Source organism: Ursus arctos, unplaced genomic scaffold, assembly GCF_023065955.2.
Source record: "Ursus arctos isolate Adak ecotype North America unplaced genomic scaffold, UrsArc2.0 scaffold_22, whole genome shotgun sequence".
In the NCBI taxonomy this organism is placed as follows: domain Eukaryota; kingdom Metazoa; phylum Chordata; class Mammalia; order Carnivora; family Ursidae; genus Ursus; species Ursus arctos.
This window is the reverse complement of record NW_026622897.1, coordinates 24,924,499-24,951,867: the sequence shown is the minus strand read 5'-3', so window position 1 is coordinate 24,951,867 and position 27,369 is coordinate 24,924,499. Positions and strand designations below refer to the sequence as shown.

General features: G+C 43.9%; 1 protein-coding gene across 3 annotated transcripts in view; it reads left to right on the top strand.

Annotated features, from left to right (window-relative positions):
* SNX19 (sorting nexin 19) overlaps window positions 1–24,257 on the top strand; it is a 46,883-nt gene extending 22,626 nt beyond the window's left edge. For 2 of the 3 annotated variants that reach the window (XM_026505383.4, XM_026505385.4), the window contains exons 9-11: window positions 20,111–20,295; window positions 21,525–21,612; window positions 22,692–24,257. In XM_026505383.4, coding sequence (XP_026361168.2) covers window positions 20,111–20,295; window positions 21,525–21,612; window positions 22,692–22,830 — 412 coding nt within the window. In that variant the 3' untranslated portion in view covers window positions 22,831–24,257. The remainder of the gene's footprint in view (window positions 1–20,110; window positions 20,296–21,524; window positions 21,613–22,691) is intronic. The other variant, XM_026505386.4, reaches the window with a different exon arrangement.
* The last annotated feature ends 3,112 nt before the right edge of the window (window positions 24,258–27,369 follow it).

Sequence of the window (27,369 nt, the reverse complement as noted above, 5' to 3'; positions counted from 1 at the left end):
ACCCATATGAATCAATTGGAAATATTGAACGTGAGGTTAAATGACATGGTAGACTGTAAACACAGAAAAAAAAAATTGGATTCTTGGGCATAAGCGTTTAGGGAGGCTTTATAGAGGAAAGTAAGTGTTTAGAGCTGGGTGTAAGATAGGTATCATTTAGATAGGCTTAGTGTAGAGAATATTCCAGACACTAAGCATTTTAAAGAGAGGAGAGGGCATTGTTTCTGCTTTGAAATAAAAAGTAACCTTTAAACATATTTTTAATATCTTCATCCAGTCCCTCTCTGAGCGGGACAGAGACAGACAGGGTATGTGTATGTGAGAGAGAGTGTTCATGCGCACAGAAGACCGTGAGAGATCATTTTGTTAAATACATCTTGGAAAGCTCAGCAAGCTATTGGGACTTCGGGGAGTTAGAACAGGAATTCTCTGTCTGGGCACCAGGTGGTGCTGCAGGTTAAACTAGACCCATTTGTCGCCTTTGAGGGAGGATTCATTTTGCAATTACAGGTCCTTGTCTTGGTGGTGATAGTAATGGAAACCATTTGCTGTTTTGCTCCCTGATTCAGAAGCTACTTATCTGCCCTCTCCTCCGGGCCAGTGACTTTCAGATAATGCCCAAATGTTGAGAACTTTCCCCCTTCTCCCCTCTGTTCTGATCGGTCTTCAGTGGACACTTGCTTCTCTGAGCAGAATGTACTGCCAGAGGTTGCCCCTTTGAGTGCATTCCACCCCTCAAGGAGTCAGTGGTGGAGCTGATTCATTGGAGAACATTTTTGACTCAGAAACACAGAGTAAACTGGAGAGTCTACGGTGATTAAACCAGCTGGACATCCGAAGTTGAAAAAAATCTGTTGGTATTCCCTATAAGCTAGTGGCTCCTATACTCAAGGTCTTTTTTGGATACCAGAATCCTAGATCTCCATCTCACTGAGGTAGACATTGTCAGTGCCAGGTCGCACTGATGTCGGGAATCTTATCCACCTCTTAAATGATCAAGGGTGTTTCCTGTTGCTTCAGCCATGGATGGAGATCATTTGGCTCTTTCCTGTTAACTTGGTGTTGGGGAGACAGCCATACTTTAACTCTTGAGGTTCGATCTATACCTCTGTCTTTAGATAACGATTCACCAGGTGCCCTGTGGAGGAGTAGACCTGTATGGGACTAGCGCAAGGAGGAAGTAGGGGTGAACTAGTAGGAAATACACCTTAATCTAGTGCTGATGTAATTATGGTGCCAGTTATGGTGCCAGAGATTTTCTTGGGGGGAAGTTAGCCCTTCCCCAATAAATATATAATCTCTGTAAACGTGATATGCTTGCTATATAAATGCAGCCTCAAGATAAGTCCCCTGTCCACTTCCTCCCTGCCCCCCTTGTTTTCTAACCACAGGTGGTGCCCCCGAAATCCCTACTACTATGTGGAGATACTGGAGTCGTCACCAGAGCTCTGTTCCATATCCTTAGTATCGGGATGGATAACCTTCTCTTTGGAAAGGTTTTAAAATTCAGGCCATAGACAAGAAACTGGAAGCAAATACCTTTGGGTACCTCTTCTACCGCAACGTGCTTCTGTTCATTTTAGTTCCTTTTCCCCATGCTCCTTCCATTATTTTCCCTGTTGCCTTAACTTTGATGAGTGCCTCTGTCTATCCCTTGTTCTCTTTGAGACTAGTCTTTTCCAGCTTCCTCTAGCCGTTTTCACAGCATAATTTAGAACCCTACTGTGTCTGCTTATCTGAACCCAGTCCCTAATTCTCTTCCAGATCATGGCTGAGCATACTCTAACCTGAAATATAATAGAAGTTGGGAGCCAGTCTCACCATGTGGAGCACACAGTTACCACCTTTCCATCCTTCACTTCTCCCTCCTCCCTCCTCTCCTGTAGTGGTTGGGTTTGCCCAGAGCACAGCCTGGACATCTCACTGCGAGGTAAACTCACCAGGAACAACAGGGCTTTGGTTGTCAAGCAACAATGAAATTCCTGCCTTCTGCCCTCTTTTGTTTCTTGCCTTTCTTTCCAGTGCTCCAGTTCTAAGCATTTCTCTCCCTCTCCCTTCCCTTTCCCCCTCCATGGACTCAATATTCCTCTGAAGGGGTGGCCATTTTAATCAGCCTTCCCCTTCTTCCCCCGCCTTCCAGCCTTAGGTGCTGAGAAAGAAAGGCTCAGGATAGCTGCCTGGTGACTGAGAATGACCCAAGCTTGCTGTTCACACAGGAGTGAGGAAAGAAGGGGAAGAGAGAGATTTTGGATCCTGCAGTCCAGTCCTTGCAGTGAAAGTTTCACTCTTATATAGGGGTCTTGTTTTAGAAAGGATTCCAAAATATAATCTTCACATTATCCATAATCCCCTGGGGTTTCTCCCTAATCTTCTTTTTTCTTTATTTATTTTTTTTTATTTTAATTTTTTTATTATATTATGTTAGTCACCGTACAGTACATCCCCGGTTTCCGATGTAAGGCTCGATGATTCATTAGTTGTGTATAACACCCAGTGCACCATGCAATATGTGCCCTCCTTACTACCCATCTCCAGCCTATCCCATTCCTCCACCCCCCTCCCCTCTGAAGCCCTCAGTTTGTTTCTCAGAGTCCATAGTCTCTCATGCTTCATTCCCCCTTCTGATTACTCCCCCTTTCTTTATCCCTTTCTTCCCCTACCGATCTTCCTAGGTCTTATGTTCCATAGATGAGAGAAATCATATGATAATTGTCTTTCTCTGCTTGACTTATTTCACTTAGCATTATCTCCTCCAGTGCCGTCCATGTTGCAGCAAGTGTTGAGAACTCGTTCGTTCTGATAGCTGAGTAATATTCCATTGTATATATGGACCACAACTTCTTAATCCAGTCATCTGTTGAAGGGCATCTCGGTTCCTTCCACGATTTAGCTATTGTGGACAATGCTGCTATGAACATTGGGGTGCATATGGCCCTTCTCTTCACTACATCTGTATCTTTGGGGTAAATACCCAGTAGTGCAATGGCTGGGTCATAGGGTAGCTCAATTTTTAACTTTTTAAGGGACCTCCACACTGTTTTCCAGAGTGGCTGTACCAACTTGCATTCCCACCAACAATGTAGGAGGGATCCCCTTTCTCCACATCCTCTCCAGCATTTGTTGTTTCTTGCCTTGTCAATTTTTGCCATTCTAACTGGCATAAGGTGGTATCTCAGTGTGGTTTTGATTTGAATTTCCCTGATGGCTAATGATTTTGAACATTTTTTCATGTGTCTGTTAGCCATTTGTATATCATCATTGGAAAAGTGTCTGTTCATATCTTCTGCCCATTTTATGATTTGTTTGTTTCTCGCGTATCGAGTTTGAGTTCTTTGTAGATCTTGGATACCAGTCTTTTATCTGTAGCATCATTTGCAAATATATTCTCCCATTCCGTGGACTGCCTCTTAGTTTTCTTGACTGTTTCCTTGGCTGTGCAGAAGCTTTTTATCTTGATGAAGTCCCACAAGTTCATTTTATCTTTTGTTTCTCTTGCCTTTGGAGATGTGTCATGAAAAAGGTTGCTTTGGCCGATGTCGTAGAGGTTGCTGCCTATGTTCTCCTCTAGGATTTTGATGGATTCCTGTCTCACATCGAGGTCTTTCATCCATTTGGAGTTTATCTTTGTGTATGGTGTGAGAGAGTGGTCGTTTCATTCTTTTGCATGTAGCTGACCAGTTTTCCCAGCACCATTTATTGAAGAGACTTGTCTTTTTTCCACAGGATGTTTTTTCCTGCTTTATCAAAGATTAGTTGCCCAAAGAGCCGAGGGTCCATTTCTGGGTTCTCTATTCTGTTCCATTGGTCTATGTGTCTGTTTTTGTGCCAGAACCATGCTGTCTTTGTGATCACAGCTTTGTAGTACAGCTCGATATCCGGCATTGTGATGCCCCCAGCTTTGTTATTCCTTTTCAACAGTTCCTTGGCGATTCGGGGCCTTTTCTGGTTCCATACAAATGTAAGGACTATTTGTTCCAGTTCTTTGAAAAATGTCATCGGTATTTTGATCGGGATAGCATTGAAAGTGTAGATTGCTCTGGGTAGCATGGACATTTTAACTATGTTAATTCTTCCGATCCATGAGCATGGAATATTTTTCCATCTTTTTGTGTCTTCTTCAATGTCTTTCAAGAGTGATTTATAGTTTCTAGAATATAGATCCTTTATGTCTCTGGTTAAGTTAATTCCAAGGTAACGTATGGTTTTTGGTGCTCTTGTAAATGGGATGGATTCCCTAATTTCTCTTTCTTCAGTCTCATTATTTGTGTATAGAAATGCAACTGATTTCTGAGCATTGATTTTGTATCCCGCCACATTACTGAATTGCTCTATAACTTCTAGTAGTTTGGGGGTGGATTCTTTTGGGTTTTCCATATAGAGTATCATGTCATCTGCGAAGAGAGACATTTTGACTTCTTCTTTGCCGATTTGGATACCTTTGATCCCTTTTTGTTGTCTGACTGCTGTTGCCAGGATTTCTAGTACTATGTTGAATAATAGTGGCGAGAGTGGGCATCCTTGTCATGTTCCTGATCTTAAGGGAAAGGCTTCCAGCTTTTCCCCATTGAGAATGATATTTGCTGTAGGCTTTTCATAGATGGTTTTTATGAGATTGAGGAATGTACCCTCTATCCCTACACTCTGAACGGTTTTAATCAGGAAAGAATGCTGTATTTTGTCAAATGCTTTTTCTGCATCTATTGAGAGAATCATATGATTTTTGAATTTTTCTTTCTGGATAAAATCGAAGACACTGATAGATTTGCGAATGTTGAACCACCCTTGCATCCCAGGGATGAATCCCACTTGGTCATGATGGATAATCCTTTTAATGTACTGTTGGATTCTGTTAGCCAGGATCTTGTTGAGGATTTTGGCGTCCATATTCATTAGGGAAATCGGTCTGTAATGCTCCTTTTTGATGGGATCTTTGCCTGGTTTGAGGATCAAGGTAATATTGGCCTCATAGAATGAGTTTGGTAGCTTTCCTTCTGTTTCTATTTTTTGAAATAGCTTTAGGAGAATAGGTATTATTTCTTCTTTGAATGTTTGGTAGAATTCCCCAGGAAAACCTTCCGGGCCTGGAGTTTTGTTTTTTGGAAGGTTGTTTATCACTGGCTCAATCTCTTCATAATTAATTGGCCTGTTTAAAAAATCAATTTCTTCCTGTTTCAGTCTTGGTAGTTTATAGGTTTCCAGGAAGGCCTCCATCTCTTCCAGATTGCTTAATTTATTGGCATAAAGCTATTGATAAAAGTTTCTAATAATCCTTCCAATTTCATTGGTGTTGGTTGTGACCTCTCCTTTTTCATTCATAATTTGATTAATTTGGGTCCTTTCTCTATTCTTTTGATAAGTCTTGCCAGTGGTCTGTCAATTTTATTGATTCTCTCAAAGAACCAGCTTCTAGTTCTGTTCATCTGCTCTACTGTACTCCTGGTTTCTAATTCATTCATTTCTGCTCTAATCTTGGTAAACTGCTTCCTCATGCGTGGATTAGGCCTGTCCCTCTGTTACTGTTCCAGCTTCTTGAGGTGAGAATATAAAAACTGCATTTTAGATTTTTCTGTTCTTTTGAGTGAGGCTTGGATGGCTACGTATTTCCCCCTTAGGACTGCCTTTGCAGTATCCCATAGGTTTTTGACTGTTGTGTTTTCATTCTCATTGGTCTCCATAAATTGTTTAAATTGATTTTTGCTTCCCTGGTTTATCGAATCATTCCTGAGCAGGATGGTTCTTAGTCTTCAAGTGTTTGAGTTTCTTCCAAATTTTTCCTTGTGTTTGAGTTCCAGTTTCAGAGCGTTGTGGTCTGAGAATATGCAGGAATAATTTCAGTCTTTTGGTATCGGTTGAGACCTGTTTTGTGACCCAGAACATGGTCTATTCTTGAGAGTGTTCCATGGGCATTAGAATAGAATGAGTATTCTTTGGTTCTGGGGTGTAGTGTTCTATATATATCTATGAGGTCCAACTCATCGAGTATGGCATTCAAAGCTCTTGTTTCTTTGCTGATTTCTTGCTTAGGTGATCTGTCTATTGCTGATAGTGGAGTGTTGAGGTCCCCTACTATTAGTGTATTTTTATCTATATGTCTCTTTATTGTGGTTAAGAGTTGGCTTGTGTATCTTGCTGCTCCCCTGTTGGGGGCATATATATTTATAATTGTCATCTCCACTTGTTGGATACATCCTTTAAGAATAATATAGTGCCCTTCTGTGTCTCTAACTATAGTCTTTAGTTTAAAATCCAATCTGTCTGATATGAGAATTGCTACCCCAGCTTTCTTTTGAGGTCCATTGGCGTGCAAGATGGTATTCCATCCCTTTACTTTCAGTCTGAATGTATCTTTAGGTTCAAAATGAGTCTCTTGTAGACAGCAGATGGATGGGTCATTTCTTTTTATCCAATCTGCAACCCTGTGGTGTTTTATGGGAGCATTTAGGCCATTTACATTGAGACTGATTAATGAAAGAGATGATTTTAATGATGCCATGTTGCCAGTAAAGTCTTTGTTTCTATAGATTGTGACTTTCTGTTCTGTATCACTCTTGGGGCCTTTTTACTTTTATAGAACCCCCCTTAATATCTCCTGTAGGGCTGGTTTTGTGGTTACGAAAATGGTCAATGACTGGCGATTCTGGAAGGTCTTTATTTCTCCATCAATTCTGAATGACAGCCTTGCTGGATAAAGGATCCTTGGCTGCATGTTTTTCTCTGAAAGAGCTTTAAAAATGCCCCCCCAACCCTTTCTCTCATTCCAGGTCTGTGTAGAGAGGTCTGACGTAATTCTGATACCTTTGCCTTGGTACGTGAGAAATTTCTTTGCCCTGGCCGCTTTCAATACTGTATCCTTGGATCTAATATTTGCGAATTGCATTATGACGTAACGTGGTGTAGGTTTGTCGTGGTTGAGCTTGGGAGGGGTCCTCTCTGCCTCTTGGACACGAATGTTTGTTTTCCTTGCTAGATTAGGGAAGTTTTCAGCTACAATTTGTTCAAATATCTCTTCTAGACCTCTGTTTTTCTCCACCCCCTCGGGGATGCCGATGATTCTGACATTGGAACGTTTCATTGAGTCAGTAATGTCCCATAACCTACATTCCTGAGCATGGATTTTTTTGAGTCCAGATTCTATTTTAGCTTTCTCTTCTACTAACCCATCCTCCAATTCACTGATACGTTCTTCTGCCTCATTCACCCTGGCCTTCAGAGCCTCTAGTTTTGACTGCATTTGGCTCATAGAATTTGTAATTTCTGCCAGATTCACTCTCATTTCCGCCCTTAGAGATTCTATATTCTCATTAACATTTTCGTTAATACTTTTTTCAAGTCTACACATCATCTTGACTATTGTTACTCTGAATTCCATTTCTGATGATTTGGTTATATCCATATCCATTAGTTCTGTGGCAGAGGCCACAGACTCACTGTCTTTTCTTTGCTAGGGGGGGGCTTCTCCTTCTCATCATTCTGATGAGGGGAGGTTGCGGGGTTGTCCAGAGCCCAAATTATTGGCTGGGACCCAGGCCGTGCGCCCTTGTTTTATAGGGATCTTAGGGTTGTGGGCTTCTTGATTTTTCAGCCTGCCTTCTGGGGGAGGGGCCTGCTGCGCCGATACTCAGGCAACCCTGTTTGGGTAGAGTCTCCGTGTCCCCTGCGAGGGGGGATGGGGATGGGCACACTGTGAGCCAGTGTTTCCAGGCTATTGTTCTCTGGAGGCTTTCCCTGGCGGTTTGCTGTGCCTCTTCTGAGAGTCAGGGCAGCAGCGGCCGAATCTCAGCCTCTGTCTCAGAACAGAGGGATCGCAGACCATTCTCCACTAATGTTCTGGCCACTTTAACTCTGTTTCTGTTGGTGCTGCTCAGCCCTGCAGCGTCCCGGGATGTGCGCCCCACACCCGGCGTCCCAGCCCTCACTTCCAGGGCCAGGCGTGTCTCTGTCCTTTATGTTTCTAACACCACCAGCCGCCCTGCGCACTCCCGGAGCTCCCAGTCTCAGTCTGGATCTAGTGAGCACACCGGGATTCCGGAGTTCCGCGAGATGCCTGGTGGCGCGCGCTCCCGGCTCACCGTCTCAGTCTGCTGTTTCACGGGTGCCGGTGCCGGTCCGCAAGCCTGCCCGCTCCCCCGTGCAGGTGGCTACCGCTTCCCGGCGCCCGGACACGGCGGCTCCCTCCCCCTTCCGTTTATCTTCCGATATCTGTGTGCGGTTTCACGGCTCCCCGCTTCGTACCTCAATACTCAGCGCTGGAGATATTCATTTGTAGAGATCCAGATGTATCTTCCTGTGTCTCAGGCTGGTTTCATGGAGTTCAGGCTGGTCTGGTACCTATCCAACTCGACTCAGGGGACCGGCTAAAAAAGGTGTCTCCTACTCCTCCGCCATCTTAACTCCCTCCTTTCCCTAATCTTCTTAAACATACAGGACAGAAATGGTTCACTGGTCTAATATTTATACCCCTCAGCCTGCCAGGAGGGGAGTCTGTTTTGCAAAAGGAACAATTGAGGCATGAAATGCAAAGCTCACTTGGGATCTTGGCATCATTTCTAGGACCTGGTAGAGTTTTTTAAGAGGACCCAGAGGAGTCTTTCTTCAACTCATGCACAAACACACAAGCACTTTCAAAAATGCTTTCGTTATTTTCATTTGATCTTGATATAACTTTGTGAACAAGGCAAGGCAAGAATTAGCCCATTTTATTAAGAAGGAAGCCAGACCTCAGTTCATTCAAGTGGTCAAGCCAGGCTCCAAACTGCGGCTTTACAGTGTTATTTCTGCTCATTACCGCACACTGCCTGTGTGAAGCCTTTGTGGCTCTTCTGACCACTGAGTGTATCTTTTCCATAGAAGAGTATGAACTAGTTTTATACTCAGTATTACCTTGAAAAGTGTGGTGACAGAGAAATCTCTTGGGCTTGGAGCAGAAACGTGGACTGTTCCAGAGACTCTAAGAGGGTTTCTGGTTGTGAGACAGATGTCCTGCTGCTTCTTTTACATGGATCAAACGAAGAGCACAGGCAGTCATCCAAGAAGCATGGCTTTGATTTTGCCTAGCTTTAAAGTCCATCAGCTGTGATGTTTCAGAGCTGGATTATGGTGCATTAGCAACACGGGGGCCGAGAAGAGTTGGTCTGAAGGTCTTCAGAGGTACACTAGATTTGTGTAAGAAGCTTTCAAATTGGAATCCTAAGGGTATCACAATACTCAAATCTAGAACAAATTTCTAGAGCTCTCCCTTTGCAATTAGTCTCATTTATCCCATGGACACAGAACTTCTCAAATGTATTCCTCTCCTGTATTTGTTAGAAAGGTAACCTGACCCTTGCTTTTGGTCTCTTTTTACCCAAACATTCTGCTACCTTCTTTTCTTCTTACTAGTTTCAGGTAATGGGCTGGCATCAGTTCGATGCTGCCCCATCCATCACGGGCACTTCCCAACATACAGGCGTGACGCACCATCCTCATAACCCCTTTGCTTTTGCTTGACTTTCAGTTTCTTCTATCCTCTGGGCCTATCTGCCAGGAAAAGTGACAAAAACATAGACTGCTGACAGGTGTCTGTCTTCTCTAGGATTTACAGAATGTGCCAGATACGAAGCATGGCTGACCCACTCGCTTCCTTCTACCTCTCTTGCCTTCCATAACCTGGTATGAATTGCATGGATTATTCCTGATGAATTCTTAATTCTAGCTCAGCTGACTTACTGCCCAGGATCCTTAAAACATTTACCCTACAGCTGGCATGTTGGCACACAGTTTAATTTTAATGTTATCCAAAACAAAAATTAGGAAAATAAATCTGCCAGATGTTTCTATAAATACACACAAAATGCCAAAAACAAGGATTTCTAGATTGTCCACTATTTTTAAAATCTCTTACTGCCTTCCTCCATGAGCGTGAATAATGAAGAGCTTACTATTTTGCTGTTTCAAGTATTGGGATGTTTGCCTTTTGCAAAAGCTTATTTTGAGCTGCACGCCGTCCTTTAAGACTGTTGTTCGTCCCACAGAGAGCATTAATTCCCCAAGTAGCTAATATTTGTTGATCACCCATTCTGTGCCAGACAGTATGTTAAGTGATCAAAATACAGAACAAGACCCCAAATTCCTACACTAGGAAGTATAATATACAGTTGGAGGTGCAATCTTATACATAAGGAGTTAGAATATAAAGTTAGGATTTTAAAAACGACTCTGTAGGTGACGAATAGAAGGGATGAAGTAATGGACGATGAGAGGCCCAGAGAAGGCGCACAGGAGAGATGACTTCTGAGACACAATTGAAAGGATGAAGGGAAGTTGAGAGCAGGCATTCGAGAACGGAGTATTGGTGGCAGAGCAGTAAACAGCCTGGCAGATTTGTGATACTCAAAGAAGTCAGGTATGATGAGGAATCGAAGCTGTGCAACAGGAGGGGCCAGATTACCCTGAACAGGGTGCCGACTCATAGAGAGCCTGTGAGCCTCTCAGAGATCGAGTTTGCCCCCATTTGCAGGGGAAGCCTTTTACAAAATGCAAACAGGTGATGATGTGACCAACTTCATAACTTAGAAAATCACTTAAATAGTGCCCTGGAGGATTAACAGAAGGAGGCGGAGTTAGAACCTGGGAGACAAATTAGGAAAGGGTTGCACCGGCAGAAATGAAAGGTGATGAGGAATTGCTGTAAGAATGGGAAGGGGTGAGGAGTGCCTGAGAGGGAGGAGGTAGCATTACCTAAATTTAGCGATTGTTTCAGTGATTCCGTGGTGTTGCAGGGGGTTGTGGATTCAGGAACAGGGAAAAGGAGGAACCAAGAATGACTCTGTTTTCTACCGTGTGGATTGAGATGCATAAGAAGACAACATAGCATCTTTCTGCCCAGCGTATCTGACGTGTGATTAAAAGTCCGCGGCTGCTCATCAAACCAGTACCTTATTATCTCCCTTTTGTGTAAAAATAAATGACACATGAGGAAGCAGGGACTGTATTCCTAGTAATTTTGAGATTTTTGATAGAAGACTTAAGGACTCAGGAGCCCAGATTGGATTTTTCATCTTTTCTTCTGTCTGCAAGTTCTTTTGTCTTTGGAAGAAAAAAGAAAATGTAGAATGTGTAGCTGGTACAAAGGGAAGGTTTTCACAGTTTCTGTTCTTCGGCACACGATACTCACAAGGCAGACTCCCGACTCAAATAGAGATCACTCGAGGATAGTAGAGAGAATATACATGGCAGGAGACCTGTCAGTTCAGTGAAGAGCAAGAAGCTTAGAAGAAAAAAAAAATTTTTTTTTTTTTTTTTTTTTGAGATAAAGCTAGCGCTGGGTATTATGGAAAACAGCTGACAGGAAAGTGGACGTGGATGAAAGGTTAATAGAATTCACAGAAGAACAGAACAGAGAATGAGATAACAAGTAATACCATTTTATAGTCCGTAATAATGAGTTAACATTCTAACAGTTATCACTGAGAATTGTGGAGTCAGATCGATTCATTCAGTACTTGATGGCTTATTGTATGACTGGCACTATTATGGTAAATGCTGAGGAGGATAATCAGAATGGATTGAGTAAGACCCCCTCCGGCAAGACCTTACAATCTTATTCTTTTGGCTCTTACACGGAGCTCCGCCGATACGTGTGGAGTAAATGGAATAAATGGAATAAACAAATTAAACACAGAATTCCAGTTTCTGAGAAGGGGAAAGAATCAAGGGTAGTTAACTGAGATCAGAGTCTAGAAGTACACATATATTTTAAAAAGGGGCAGAGGGGAGGACACATAACCGAGTAATGCAAAATAGTAGCTATGGAACTAATAAGAAAGATGTCCAGTAAGCTTCAACTCTGAGTTGAAAAGACTAAAAAAAAAAAAAAAAGAAAAGAAAATACAGGTAAATCTTTTGAAACAGATGTTGTAGTATTCACTGACCACATTGGGAAAGCATTTATTCATTTATTCAACAGAGACTTGGCCTGTTTGTTAAGCTCTTTAATTTCTGGTTTTCTTCTGTCAAGGAAAATGGTTTGACAAGAATTGGACAGACGCGATTAAACTAGAAGACTAAAATAGGAATGCAAATAAGAGAGCACTTGACCTCTTTTAAAGCTCCTGTACTTGACCCAGATGAATTATATTCTATGGAACTAAAAATTTGTATTTATCATTGAAGACCTAAAATCATAAAAAAAAAAAAATTGGCATATAGGATGTGTTGAGTTGGAGATGGGCAAATATCTTGCCTTTTAAAAAAAATGGATACAGGTCTTTGACCCTGACATTTATCTCTAGAAATTTCTGAAGCAGATTATTAAATAGATGCTTTGTGAACATGCTCAGAGAGGGAAATGCCTAGCCCCTTAAAATCAGTATGTATTCAGTGGGAATGCGCCCTGCCTGTTTAGCATAATTTCTTTCTTTCTTTAACAGGATTATTAAACCATTAAACTAAAGGAATTGATTGGTTATTAAATTGTAGGTGGATTTCAACAAGCTTTTGCCATATTCTCATAATATCCATGTGGACAAAATGAACATACGTGGCCTGGACTACAGTACTTTTTTTTTTTTTTAAAGATTTTATTTATTTAGAGAGAGAGCACGTGTGTGAGTGGGAGGAGGGCAGAGGGAGATAGAGAATTCCAAGTAGACTCTGCGCTCACAGGGTTCGCTCTCACAACCTGCGCCGAAATCAAGAGTCCAACGTACAACCGACTGAGCCACCCAAGTTCCCCAAAGGACTATGTATAGTACTTTGAAGTGATCCATGGTTAGTTGGGTTTCTTTAGCCCAGGAGTATCTAACAAATGTATGTCATCCTGGAGGGAAATTTCTAGTGATAGAGCATTTTTCCTGTTCTTATCCTGGTTGATTTTTTCATCAGTAAAGCAAGTAACTCTAACATTAGAGGTATAATTAATACTCTGGATGACAAAAATCAAGACTCAAAAAGTTAGAATAATAGGTCAAAACCAACAAGATGGAGTTAATAGAAAGAAATATTGTAAGTCAGAATTTAGATTTTTTTTTTAAAAATTGCACAAGTACAGAAGGGCAAGACCAGGCTTGACAGAGGAGCGTGTGATTTTTTGTTAAAGTGCATATGTGGAGCTAGGGTCCTAGTTGACTGCAAAACTTGTATGAGTCAGTGCTTTGAAGTGTGTGCCCAAAAAGCCAACAGAGTCTTTGACTATATTAATAGAAGTATAGTGTATGGATCCAGGAAGGCACTAATCCTCCGCATTCTTTCATTCTTTGCTGGTCAGGGCACATCTGGAGGTTGTGTTTGGTTCTGGGTACTCCATTTTAAGAGAGAATAAAAAGCAGCACACACCCAGGGGATGGAACCAGGATGAGGAATGGTTCATTTCTCTCCTTCATTCTTCAGGACTTTATTGAGTGTATTCTGTGTGCTCAACTTTGAGGTTGCCAGAATCGAGGCTGTGTAGCTTATGAAAGAGACTTAGGGGAGAAATAACCATTGAATTAAAAAATGCAAAATGTTTATTCAGGAACTCTGCCCATTTTTAATTGGATTATTTAGGGGTTTTGGTGTTGAGTTGTGTGAGTTCTTTATATATTTTGGATATTAACCTTTTATTGGTTATATCATTTGCAGATACCTTCTCTCATTCAGTAGGTTGCCTTGTCATTTTATCGATGGTTTCCTTCTCTGTGCAAAAGCTTTTTATTTCGGTGTGTTACTAATAATTTAATTTGCTTTCATTTCCCTTGCCTGAGGAGGCATATACAGAAAAATGTTTCTATGGCCAATGCCAAAGAAATGACTGCCTATGTTTTCTCTAAGGGTTTTATAGTTTCAGTTCTCGCATTTAGGTCTTTGGTCCATTTTGAAAGAGATTTTACCTGGTAACTTTAGTACTTCCCATTAACTCCAGAGGGTAGAAGTAGGAACAATGACCAGAAGTTAGAAGGAGGCTGATTTCGGCTGCCAGTATTTAAGGAGCATCTCTAATAAATTGCAGCTATCCTTTTCAGGAATTAAGCAACTTCCCCAGAGTCACATTCCTAATTGGTGGCAGAGCTAAGATAAAAGCCCAGCTTTCTGGATTCATGGACCAGAACCCTTGGCTTCTCCATGATGTTACTCAGGAGATTTCGACTTCGGGGGGAGGTGAGAGAGGGATCGCCCTTTTCCTTTCAGTTATGAACTTGTATGTTCCTATAAGCCTTTTGCTATGCAGTGCTCCTTTTTTCCTGTGTCAGTTGGTGAGATTATTGGAATAGATGACCTCTAAGGTTGAACAGATGATTCCTTTAACTTCCTTCCTTGATTCAAAATGCTTCAGTTCTTAATGCATATTAGTGTTGTAGCTGTGACTTGTACATTACTAAGCGAAAACAAAAACTGTGTCTAGATCTGGAAGTGTGGACTCGGATTCTTAAAACATGGTGTTTAGGCGGTATGTAGTCTTCCCTTAAAGCACGTGTTTTAAAGATGTGGATCCATGATTTTAAACATGAAAGGGAAAATCAAAGAAGAAATTGTGTAGACTCTGTGAGCCGTTTCAGATTTCACAATAGTCATTGGGAAAAAGAAACGGGGGTTTCTTGCCCTTGAAGTTCATTTCCTCCCCATTCTTCTCCCCACACAGGGCAGGAAAGGATGGTGACCTAGATACACAGTCAGAGGGCAACAGTGCTGAACTTTCTCAGACACAGCTGACTAACGTGGGCCTGGCCAGTTCTAGGCCCGAGAGGGCTAGAGCTGAGAGCTGACAAGGAGGAACTGTCTGTAAACACAAGAAGGGGCCATGGCAGGAAGGCAGAGGCCTGGGAAATGAATCAGAGGGAAGAAAAGTGTTACTTTTATCAGGTGTGAAATTGGCAAAAACAGCTTGTTTAATGGGAAATGCCCTGGATCCACACCATCGCCCTCAAGATCTCCTTTCTCTCCACCCTTTGCATTGGGGCTTCCGATTTAATGAGCAAATACTCATAGTACTGTGCTAGGACTATGGGTACAGAACACAGTGTTCATGGTTTATGCCATTGTAAACATTTTACAGGGTACTTGGGGGTGGGTGGAGGTGGGGAGTGTTTCCAGGAGGCTAAAAATGTAGCTTGGGCTTTTTCCCCCTTTTCTTGGAACTCCTAATTCCTTATACTATATCAGTGTTTGTCTAACTATTTTTGAACAGTAAGAAACACATTCACATCATGACCCACTGTGACCACACAGTACACGCACACACAGATACACGTCTGATAGATCCGTATAGACATCCGTATGTGAGACAGAAGGGTCCCAACACATGAGATACACGTTCACGTTTTCTAATCTCCTTCTACTTAGATGTTTTTAAATGTCACAAACCACAAAGTCAAGCGCATGGCCACCTCTAATGCTAGTCAGCCCACAGTTTGAGAAATAGTGTGCTACAACCACCAGCATTGAAATGACTGGAAATGGCCCCACCCATGGCATCCAAGACCCGAAGTGTAAGGCAGTGATTCCCAACTGGGGATGATTTTGTCTCTCGGGGGACACACAGCAATGTCTGGAAGCGTTTTTGATTGTCACACAAGAGGTACCTGGGAGGGCAGGAATGCTGCTAAACATTTTACAGTGGGCAGGACAGCCCCCCACAACAAGGAATCAGCAGTCCAAAACGTCAGTAGTGCCAGGGTTGGAAAGCCCTACTCTGAAGGTAATAAAATGAGTTGGCACTTTTAATCTACTGTCAGTCTGTTTAGAATGATAGAAGCTTTAAGCTGATCTTCTTTTACTCTTTCTTTTTCTTTAAACAGTATTTGGGACATTAAAGTGAGGTGGAAGGGTAATTGCCCTTGGGTCGCCTACAGAGGTACAGAGGTAGCTGGGTGGATAAAAAGGGTACAAGGAATAAGTCTGTTGTTTTCTTTCATTTGGACCGCACCAGGCATTTTTGTTAGAAGATTGTTACTGCTGTTAGGAATATTTTCTGTGTTATGACTTCACTATCCTTCCCTTGAGACCAACTTATTCCGGGCCCCTCCTCACTCAGCTGCAGCAGCTCTTAGCAAAGAAGTGAAGGGACAGTGGCTAATTAGATTAGACATGGTCTCTATAAACCTTTCTCCCCTTACTTGTGAGATCTGATTCTGTTGTTTTGATGGGAAATGACCTTCTGCTAACCTTGAGGTACCATCTTAAGCCCTAGTATTAAACTGTCTCCTTTTTAGCCACTGCTTCATTCCTCTATCTGTAGCTATTTCAGACCAGGTTCTTGTGAACACAGACTAGACATGCACTCCCAGTGTAATGGAAAGCCCTAATCTGCACATCCTCCCTCCTTCCGTGTCTGGCATCAGAGAAGCTTTTGAATATCTCAGTGTCAATCTGTTGTTGCTTTTTTCTCAATTTATTGGCTATTTCTGGGCCCACTAGTAAGGCTGCCATGTGCTCTGAATCATTCAGAGATGGCCTGACAGAACAGACCTGGTTTGGCTTTTTTTTTTTTTTTTTTTCCTCTTTTAATGGGGAAAAAGGGTAGGATGGCAGAAGGAGATAGCTCTAAATCAAATATCAGAACTGGAATAGTAGTAGAAAATAAAACCAGTGCTATTTGTGGCTATTCTCTACCATATTTATTTTAGCGTATTTGCCTCATGAGTCTTGAATTACATAAACAATAACATTTGTATTTAGTAAATGCATTCTTATAAATAATTTACAATAAATAAACCAAGGGATACATGTGTGTATCCACCTTGAAACTTTAGATTTCTGTGAGCATATAATAGTAAGCAGTACCAGCAGATTCCAGAAACTGATACTGGAAAAGCTCTTGTGGTACGTCGGACTTCAGACACATGCATTCCATTCCTTCTGCTTCAAGAGAGCTATAGGGATACAGATTTCTTTTTAACTTTCCCACTTGTAGGTTAAGAATAGAAAGACAACATGTGGAGTAGAGAGATGAAGGGAACTAATCAGAAGCTAAGGCGTCAGTCTCTTTTTTAGTGTTCCAGTGTTAATCTCGTCGCCTTCTCTACTCTAACCCAGTTTCAGAGTGAACTGAGCAGGATGAAGGGAATTAGTAAGACTAGATAAAGCACTGCGGCGGGATATGTGGAGCTCCACTCTGGAGAAGGATGATAGAATAAGAGGAAAGGAAAATGGGGATGGAAGGGGGAGAAGAGCACATTGGGTGAAGAAATTCCTGCGCTCTTCATTGTCATAGTTGTTGGCTCTATGCTAGGTGTTAGGCAAGGCGAATAATACGGGATCCCCGAATCTGGCCATTTACAACGTAAGAAAGGCATTTTGTGGAATAACAAAACATGCCTTGGAAATCGTGCCAAAGCTCACAGATTTTTTTCTGTTTTGTCTGAGGGGCAGGGCCATTTGGCGGTTGGAAGTAGTTAGCACTGGTCATTTTCTTGGTGTGGGCTGGATCATCTTTCCCTTCCACTTTGGGATGCTTATCCTTCGTGATGAGATTGCAAACCTCAGAAGTTCTGTGAGCGAGAAAGGTTTGCATCCCTGCCTCTTTTCTACAGGCCGCCTGGGGCTAGGAAATGAAGCCTGGCTAACCCCCGGTGTCCAGGAGAGAGCCTCTGTGTTCTTGGAGGAGGAGGGGCGGGAGGAACCTGGGCAAGAGGAGAATCCTGAAAAGGGTGAATGTTTGAATCTGTGTGGTACCAGCATGTGTGCTTGGCGTCTTTCACCTTCGGGGTATGGAGAAGAGTAAGGGTAACAAACCACCAGCACCTCGTGGGTAGAAGCCACTTTCCACATGATGTGCCTCTTTTTAGATGTGCAGTTGATTTCTTTTCCGCCAGTTCACACAAGTCTTTTATTTTCTTCTGTTGCTCATATTCCTGGGGCTGCCTCTTCTAGGACCTTCTATCCTGATCAGTTCTGTGCCTCAGGGTTTATAGTGCTTGACAGTTTCTTTATCAGCAGCTGACATCTACTTGGAAGTCCTCTCTGTCAGTTCTGCTTAAGGCCCACAACTTGACTTGACTCAGTAACTCATCCTCATCATCAAAAGGCTTATTTTTACTTTTCCCTACTTCGGTTCTTCTTCCCAGCATTCCCACACAGAGTTCAGTAGGCTGCCGTCCTGTAGATTTGTATACGTTCATACATGCATATTTTGCCACATGCTCAAATTTGTTTTGCACCCAGCTGCTGTGCTTGAGTCACCGAGTCACGATGGAAGAGAAGAGGACATCCTTGCCCTGATGCAGCACAGGGGCCTGTTCCTACGGGGTGAATTAACAGTAGTTCGAAACAGTCAGTCTCCTCTATTGTAAGACATGCCCAGAAGGTGACCGAGGTACCCAGATTTACTGGTGAATATTCTGCTCTGAGAAGGGTTGAGTGGACGCCGAGGTGCCTCTGAGGAGTAGGGTCACAGGCATCAGTGACCCCAGAGGACAAGAGTCAGGGCACACGGGCTTATGTGCAAATGTGAATGAGAAACTGAGCTCAAACTAATTCCAGCTGAAGCCCTCTGGTGTAATATTCTCCTGGCTTTTTGGAGGACTTCAAGATTTGGTTTTCAGGTGTCCACCCCCTCCCTCCAGTCACTCAGATGAGACCCTAGTACACATCATTCACCTCAGCAGAAGTCACACAAGCATTTGTGGCTCGAGGTGAAGAACGAGAGTTGAGTCACTTGATCCCCTGCAGAGAATCTGATCGGGGCATCGTATCCACCTCCCTTTGCGGCCCGTCTTCTATAAACAGGAACAGAAATTCTTGCTACTGGATCCCTTTCATCAGGCGTCTTAGGCTCGCTGAATGAAAAGCCCTATAAAAAGGAGATGCAGCCCTAATAATAAAAAATACGATCGCGATGGCTATTTCAGGCAAGAGCAGCTTTGTGCCGCTCTTGATCTCCACCGGTGTCTGCCATTCCTGCCCTGCCATTACCTTTCAGACTTCCTATTCTTAGAATCCTTTGTGAGCCCTCAGCTTGGGGGAGTGCAGCCCCCGAGGCTGGAATGCCTAGCTTGAGTGGAATGCAGACTGTCTGGCAGAGTGGAGGTTAAATAAAGTTTGCCTTGGCAGCCCCTTCTGCTCTTGGATGGGCGACAAGTTACTCGGGTATAGGAGCAATGGCATGAGCTGCCATGTGGTGCATTACCAGAGTAGGAGTGGTTGATGGTCCGTACGTTACGGTCAGAGCCCTGCCCCGTCTCAGCCCTGCTACGTACTAAGGAGGCCTTGGCAGCCTTGAACCTCAGCTAATAATCATATCGCTCTGAAAACGTGCAGGAACAAATGAAGAATGAGAGTGAACTGCCTTGCAGGAACTGGGGATTTGGTACGATTGCCCCCTCAGAGTTCTTGCCTCATTTTTTGAATGTGAGATAAAGGAGGAAGTTTTCATTGTAATAAGAACAATTGCTAGTCAGTCAACAAACATTTCTTGAGCACCAAGGCACTGTGGGAAACTTTTTAAAATACAAGACCTAGAATTCTTGTGATGCTTATAATGTAGTTGGAAAAGTAGAGCTGTAGACACATGAGGAAATAATTTATATTCCAAGGTAAAATATGAGTTCCAAACTTGGGCTGTAGAACTAAGTGCCAGAGGAGGTCTGAGGGGAGAAAGAGGAACACTTCTGGCTGGAATGATCAAGAAGAATCTTGTGGAGGAGGTGGGGTTCAATAGGTCTTGCGAGAATGGCAGACTTCTACTGGAAAGAAGAGGGCCTTGTCAGTGAGAGGACTTTCATGAACAAAGGACAGATGAAGGGCACTCTCCGAACAGCTCATGGGGACGTGAAGAGCAGCTGGGTATAGACAGGGTGGCAAAGCAGAGGGATTTGTGTGAAATCACCAAACCCTCAACTGTGAAGGCTGTGTATACACATTGCTGAGAGGCCAGTGCTTCCCACCAGAGGAGAGTTGGCAAGCTCCAGGCCCGCCCAGAGACAGGCTCCATTCTGTGAAACCCCTAATACAACATGGAGCTCCTATCAGACACTCAGTAAATAACAATAGTATTATTATTACCTATCTTTAAACTCTGTGGTCCCAGGTTGTGGAATTGGCTTGATGTCACTTGTGAGAGTTGGCACCTCCTTCGCCTTGCCCTGTTCTGGTGGCTCTCCTGCCTTGCCACAGTCTTTCCTTCAGATTCATCTGACCTTTCTCCTGTCTTCCACCACAGGTGGCTAGAGGTGCAGGTGGCTAACCTAACATGTCCACAGCGCTGGCTGCAGTACCTCCGACTCCTTCAGGAATCCATCTGGCCTGGTGGGGTTTTACCAAAGTGTCCACGACCTGTGAGGACCCAGGAGCAGAAAGTGGCTGCTGAAAGACAGGCCTTGCAGAGCCTGATGGGAATCCTGCCAGGTAACTGGACGATGAGATTGGTTATACTGATAATTATTCCTTTCCCATCCTGCTTTGCCACCATTACCCCACACCCCTCAAAAATCCGTCAGCCCACCATTTCTCAGGCTAATGGGTAAGTGATCAGAGCTGTGATTCTTTCACCCCTCATTCAAGTGATGCTGAGGGAATGGAAAGGATCCCTATGACCACACCACAAATAGTAGGCGAGAATCCTGTAGACACTGGGGGTAATAACAGCTCTGCCTACACCACAGAGGCAGGTCTCAGAACTGTTCCCACCAGATGAAGACTTCAGGTTCTCTGCCAACTCATGGTATTTGGACCAGGGAAGAAAATGATTATGTCCCACAGAAGCTCGGCCTAGATAAATTGGGGTCATTGAATAAGGGGTATGGTCCTTAGTAGTAGATAAAAACAAACTCTGAAGAGGATTTTTTTTTCTTTACTTTCTATAGGTTTTTAGAAGGTGGGGAAGGCGGTTTGTTACCTATAGCTCTGCTGTGGTAATGAGGGTAGAGTAGTGAACTGTTAGTTCTTAGGACAATGTTATATACTCTTCATTTTTTCTGTTATATTTATTTTTTATTTAAATTCAACTAATTAACATAGAGGGTATTGTTAGTTTCAGAGGTAGAGTTCAGTGATTCATCAGTTGCAAATAACACCCAGTGCTCATTACATTCCATGCCCTACTTAATGCCCATCAGCCAGTTACCCCACCCCTCACCCCCCTCCCCTCCAGCAACCCTCAGTTTATTTCCTGTGATTAAGTGTCTCTTATGGTTTGTCTCCCTCTCTAATTTTGTCTTGTTTTGCTTTTCCGTCCCTTCCCCCATGCTCCTCTGTTTTGTTTCTTAAATTCCACCTATGAGTGAGATCGTATGATAATTGTATTTTTTCTGATTGACTTATTTCACTCAGCATAATACCCTCTAGTTCCATCCATGTCATTATATACTCTTATCAACCTCTGTTCTCTCCCCTAAACTGTTACATCAGAAGTACCTGCACTTCAGTGGCCGGTTACGGAAGTATTTCTTCAGGTCTCTTCTTATTTAAACATTTAAGAAACACTTTTCTTAGCTTTTCCCTGTTTCAGTTTGGGTACGTGGTTCAGAAGTTTGCCAGAAATACCCAATTTGGATAAAAATAGCAGATATGAGATAATCTTAGACTCTAAGGCTTCAGCGGTAACACTGAAACCACATCTGTTTTTTCTTCCTCAGATATTGTGGTGGAAATCCTTGGGGTGAACAGATGCCGGCTGAGCTGGAGTCTCGTCTTGGAGTCACTGCAGCAACCGCTCATCAACAGGTAAGCTGGGAGGCGTGTACGCGGCGTCTCCACAGCTGAGGCCATCTCTGCGCTTGGAGGTACCCACGCTTTCCAAGGAAGCAGCCCGCATTGACGAATGGAACTGCAGTCTTTCTCTGCCCTGGGCCCTGACAGCAGAATGCGATATCCAGGTCCACACACACTAAGGAAAACCCCCACTGCCAGCCTGGGAGCAGGTTGTCATGCGACAGTGAGCCAGTGTCGGGCCCGCCACTGTTTGCATTTGGAAGAACTCGATGCTGGCCCCCAAGTGAACTGCTGAAAATGCCCTGTCACCCAGGCTTATTCGGTGTGCTTAACAGTTCCTTCAACATCTGTCAGCCCCTGTGAACACTGTAAGAACACCCCCTAGCCTGTATACCCCAGGCTGGATAATGATTTTCAGCTCCATGTCCAAGGCCTCACAGCAAACCTGATTTAGTGTCAGAATCAGGAATTGTCTTTGCTTAATAGGAAGGAGACAAGATGATGAGGTTGGGCTCTGATAAAAGGATCAAAAATACCGAGTGAACACTGCTAGAATAATCTAGAAGAGACAGGTATTTCCCTGGCTGGTACCTGGCTTCTGAAAAGTATTCAGTCCTTTCTCAAACCCTGTGCCAAAGCAGACTGTGTCTATTAACTGTCACTGCCCCAGGGTGCTGGCTTTTGCTTCATTGCCTGTAAGGTCACCTGTAGATCTGTAATGATTAATTACTAGAAACAGCCCTAGTCAGAAGCTCTGAAAATTCTTAGTAAGTCGATACCGCAGGGCTTTTTCCCTCCTCCCAGTTCTTCGGGGCAGTGCTGACGTGCTAAGGTAGCTATATAAATAAATGTGGAATTTTCTAAAATCTAATCTCGAGTTCTGTTTCCACCTTTATTGGGGTCATAACCTTTATTAATACATCAAACTTTGATTTCATGGCACAGGTTTCATCAGGCTATTGAAATTTAGAGTTCACCAAGGATATCAGTAATGGGCAAGGCGGGAAGGGAAAATAAACGTCATAAACAGGATCTGGTGTCTGTGGACTGAGCCAGACCCTCCTCTAAGTTGTTTTGTCCGTTTGTTTCAGGCACTTGATTTACTGCCTTTGGGACATCATCCTGGAATTCTTGGATCTCAGTGCCTCTGTTGAGGAGTCGACCGTAACCACCTCTGCCTCAGATACCCCAGGCAACCTCAAGAGGATGGGTGTCTCCCCTCAGCCATAGGTTATTCAGCCATTCTTTGAAGGCTGGGAAAGGAGAATTGCTCTGCCACCCCGCGACCAGTCAGGAACCTGTGCCCTCTGCAACTGGACTGTAGCTTCGAAGGCCTGGGGTCCCAGGGGCACAGTTGTCCCCCAGCTCTACGCCACAGAGCAGGTGACGTTGCAGATGATGGGGGAGATAGGGACCAATCGTGTGCGTATCCATTTCCATACATTTTTTGTGGTGTTTGGATTGTTGCTGGTGGGTAGATCCTGGAAAGGGAATCTGTGAGGTAGAAGAATGAGCCCCTTTTGCCTCTCCTTCGCCGTCCTCCCTAAGATTGTTCGCCAGGAGCCTGGCGCTGTGCATACACGTTCCTGATCCACCAACACGCAAGCTGCAGCTAGACCAAGAGAAAACCGACAGCCGGAGTTCTTGGCGGAGCAGACAATTTTCTAGAGCTCTCTGTTCCCACGAGGAAACTGCAGATTCATTCAGGACCACTCTTGAAAGCCAGACCCCCCCAAGTTCTATCTAGTTTCCCAACAATTCCGGAAGAGGGAGGGAAAACATTTCTCAAGGGACTTTTCGCTGATTGACTGTTTTCCAACATCTCAGCAACATCTATGGACGATGTCCCTGAAGGCTGCTTTCCTGGGCGGCTACACTTTTTCTGTTCAGAAGACTTCAGAGCAGGCTGCCAAAGCTTCTTGGTAGATGCACCCCACTCTCCACACCCTTTCCTGAAAGAGAGTTGCAGCACAGATTTTATTTAGTAGCTTTCCTCCTAACCCCGCTCCAAGAGCAGTTGAGTTTTGGTCTTTGTGACCTTCTGTCTGTCTGCCTTTAGCAGAATCGCATGGCAGATGGCTTATTCAGCCCACTGCTCCCAGCGAGAAGGGAGACGCTTGCTCCGTGGCTGGGAATGCCCAAAGAGTAGGAAACCCAGGGGGCTGTGGGGCTTCTCTCTTCCCAGGTCTCTGACAGGGGACTTTTAAACTGAACCGATAATATTAGCAAACCTGCAGGGAATTGATTTACCCACAAAAAGCTTTTTACTTCCTGTTCTTTTTAAGGATCTAATTAGTCTTTGAGAACACTTGAAGATGAAGGCAAAGGTGCTGTATCAGGTTGTAGTGTCTTAGAAGGATAGAGCCATTGGGAGAAATTGTTGGTAGGAAGGGAGGCAGACAATGTGACATTAAATGCATGTGAGTAGCTGACAGAAAAGGCTTACGGAGGTCACGGGAGACCTTTGCCCCCCTCATCCCATTAGCTTTGCACCTGCCTGTTAGTACCCTGCTGTCACTGAATTATGGATCCTCCCATTTGGAGGGGGATCTTGGGGTTAGACTGATGAGAATGGGATGGGTCTAGAGCGGGCACCAGGTTCTCCCAGACTCTGAAGCAGATGATGTGCACACAATTAAAGTGGTTTATGGGAGAAAGTTGTGCAGTCTTACACTTTGTTTTACCCCTCTGGAGACTTTTACCCATAAAATGTGTTCTGCTATGATTGGAAGGCTTTAGGTAGGCTATTATTGCCTAAGGACAAGAAGATGAATGAGATCATGTCTCATGGCACCTTCTAGCCTTAAAATATGATTGTTACAGTGACTTTATGGCTCCGGAGCTGCTCCCACCCCGACATTCACAGGCAGAAGGAGCTGAGCATTTCTAGCCTTAGTGAGGATTTGCAGGAGTGTGGGTCTGCGGGGAGTCCAGCCTTACTTGCTGAAGCCGATCCTTCACCCTTTGCCGCTCGGGCCAGGATGCTCTTTGGGGTAGATGCAGTAGCCAGCTCATTCCCACTACCCTTCGCTCTTCATACTTTACCCTCAGATGTACTTAACCACCCACCTTGCTTTGAATCTCTGCTATTAGCTCTGTCTCAGATGTCACACAGAGCCAGTGTGTAAGCTGACGGCACCATAAAATCCCTGTGGCTGTAAACTCGAAGCAATTTTTTGACACTTGCAACCCAAAGAAAACTTCCTTATATTTCGTGTTACGTAAGAGATGCCACCTGTCTTGTCTGTGCCCCAGAACATAAGCTGTCCTCAGGCCCTCCTGCCTAGAAGGGAAACCATGCATATTGCCGAGGAAATAATCAAAACCCACCTGTCAAGTTTGGGAAGCAGGCACAGACAACAAGGGAGATCAGCACTGGGGAGAGAGCCACAGGTAACCAGAAAAGATGCTCCCAGCTGAGAGAGTGATAAAAGGCAATGAAGAATTGGGCCTGCACTAACCCAGACGTTCGTGATTTTTCTTTGGCCCTTTACCCAGCACATTCATTTCCAGATGCTACTCTTTTCTTTGCTCGTAGCACCCAACAACAGTTGTTAGGTCCTGGGTGGAGTAAAAATATATGTATATGGCTATATGAGTCAGGATGCTTTGGACTGAAGGAAAACTCGGAGGAAATTTTATCTTCTTCCATAAAATGAGTGTCTGAATAGGTAAGCCCCAGGGGCTGACGGAGTCAGTAACTCTGACCTCATAAAGGGCCCAGATTCTTCCCATCTCTGTCCTCTGCCGCTGTAGACATGCTTGTCCTGTTCTCAGACCGCCTGCCTTCAGGGTGCCGCAGTTGGAGCCTCACATTCATACACAACGGTGTGAAAGAACAGTCCTCTCTTCCATGTTTCTTTGAAAGAATGAGGACACCTTTTTCCAGAAGCCCTTCAGGAATGCTCTTCTCATTGGCCAGAACTGTCCACTCTTGAGTCAATCCACAGCCATTGAAAATGGCATTACCTAGTTGGCTTGCAATAGTATTTACGCCCCCCTCCCCAGAGAGGAGGTCACTCTCCAGGAAAGTTAGATACCTAAAAATATCATTAGATGTTAGCAAGGAAGAAGCAGAGAATGGGTGTTAGTAGACAGTGTCTATTATATCATCCCTACAACGTCAACAGATCCCCCATGGTACTCCAGAAATATCTGGAACCAGCTAAGAACATTTGCTGAAGGCGCCGCATGAAGCACTTCACGTGGAGTAACTCATTTAACCCCCACACAACCCTGTGAGGTAGGTTCTGTCATCTATCCCCATTTCATAGATGAGGACCACAAGGCACAGAGAGATGGTGGGTTGCTCACAGTCACTTGCAAAGAAATGGCAGAGCCTAGATACAGATCTTGCTGGTCTACCCTCAGGCCTACATGCGTAATAACCATTACACTAGTCTGTGTTTCTTCTTACAAAGCCAAATAAGACCAGGTTCTCTTTTTTTAAGGAACTCATGATCTAGTGCAGAAGTTCGCAGACTTTTATGGAAAAGGGGCAGAGAATAAGTATTCCAGGTTTCGTGGCCATATGGTGGTCTCTGTTGCAACTACTCAGCTCTTCCCTTGTAGCATGAATGCAGTCATAGACAATACAGACAGCAATGACCATAGCTGTGTTCCAATGAAACTGTATTTACAGAAACAGGCAGCTGACCAGATTTGGCCCATGAGTTGTTTGCAGGCCTCTTGTCCAACAACTTAGAACAGTGCTTCTCAAACTTTAGCGTACGTGTGACTTATCTGGGACCTTGGTGAAGAGTATGCTGCATTTCCAACAAGCTCCCAGACTTACGCCAATGAGCATGCAGACCTTCAACCACACGTCGAGTATCAAGGGGTTAAAACATGGACAACTCTCGAGTGTGATTAATACACGACTAAATATATAGGAAGGGCACTTCACTGAGAGTAGAGGGCCTTGGGAAGCCTAAGGTGGTAATATCTGAATTGACTCCTGAAAGATTCATGAGACTTAACCAGTAAAAACACGGGGAGGGTGTCCAGAGGAACAGTGAACAATGTGTGCGAAGACAGTCACCACAGAAAAACAAACACTGTGTGATTCCACGTATGTGGAGTACCTGGCGTGGTCAGCCCCACCGAAGGAGCAGAAATGTGGTTGTTGGGAATTAGGGAAATGGGGAGCGTGTCATCGGTACCAAGTTTGAATTTTGCCACACGAAAAAGTTCCTGGAGATCTGTTTTATCAACCGTGTAAGTAGACGTGATATTACAGAGCTGTACACTGAAAATGGTTAAGATGGTAAGTTGTAGGTTCGGTTTATTTTACTACAGTCAAGAAATGTAAAATGAGAAAAAGCTATGGAGAGCTACAAGGCGCAGGCTGCAGGGAGGGAGTGGTGAGAGGCGAGGCGAGGGCCGGGAGAGAGGCCTGTGTGGGGCGGCGTGCTGAGGAAGCTGGCACTGTTCTCCGTCTCCACGCCGGGGAATTGCTGAGGAATCTTCCTGAGGAGTATTTTTTCATCAAAGTTAACAATTCCTGCTTGTGGGAAACATGGGAGTTTCATTGCACGTGTAAACGGCCTTTGGATTTGACGCCAGGCTCAGTCACTTTCTGATCCCCCCTCAATTTCTTCAAGTCTGTTCCCATTATTTCTTAGATGTGAAGTGGCCTCAGGGTCTCTAGAGTATAATGAGCTGGAAGCAATAACAGCCTGATCGAAACCCTGGCTCTGCAACTCAATCAGCTGCGAGGAAGTGGTCAGGGAACTTAGCTTCATTGGGACTTAGATTTCTCAGAAAAAG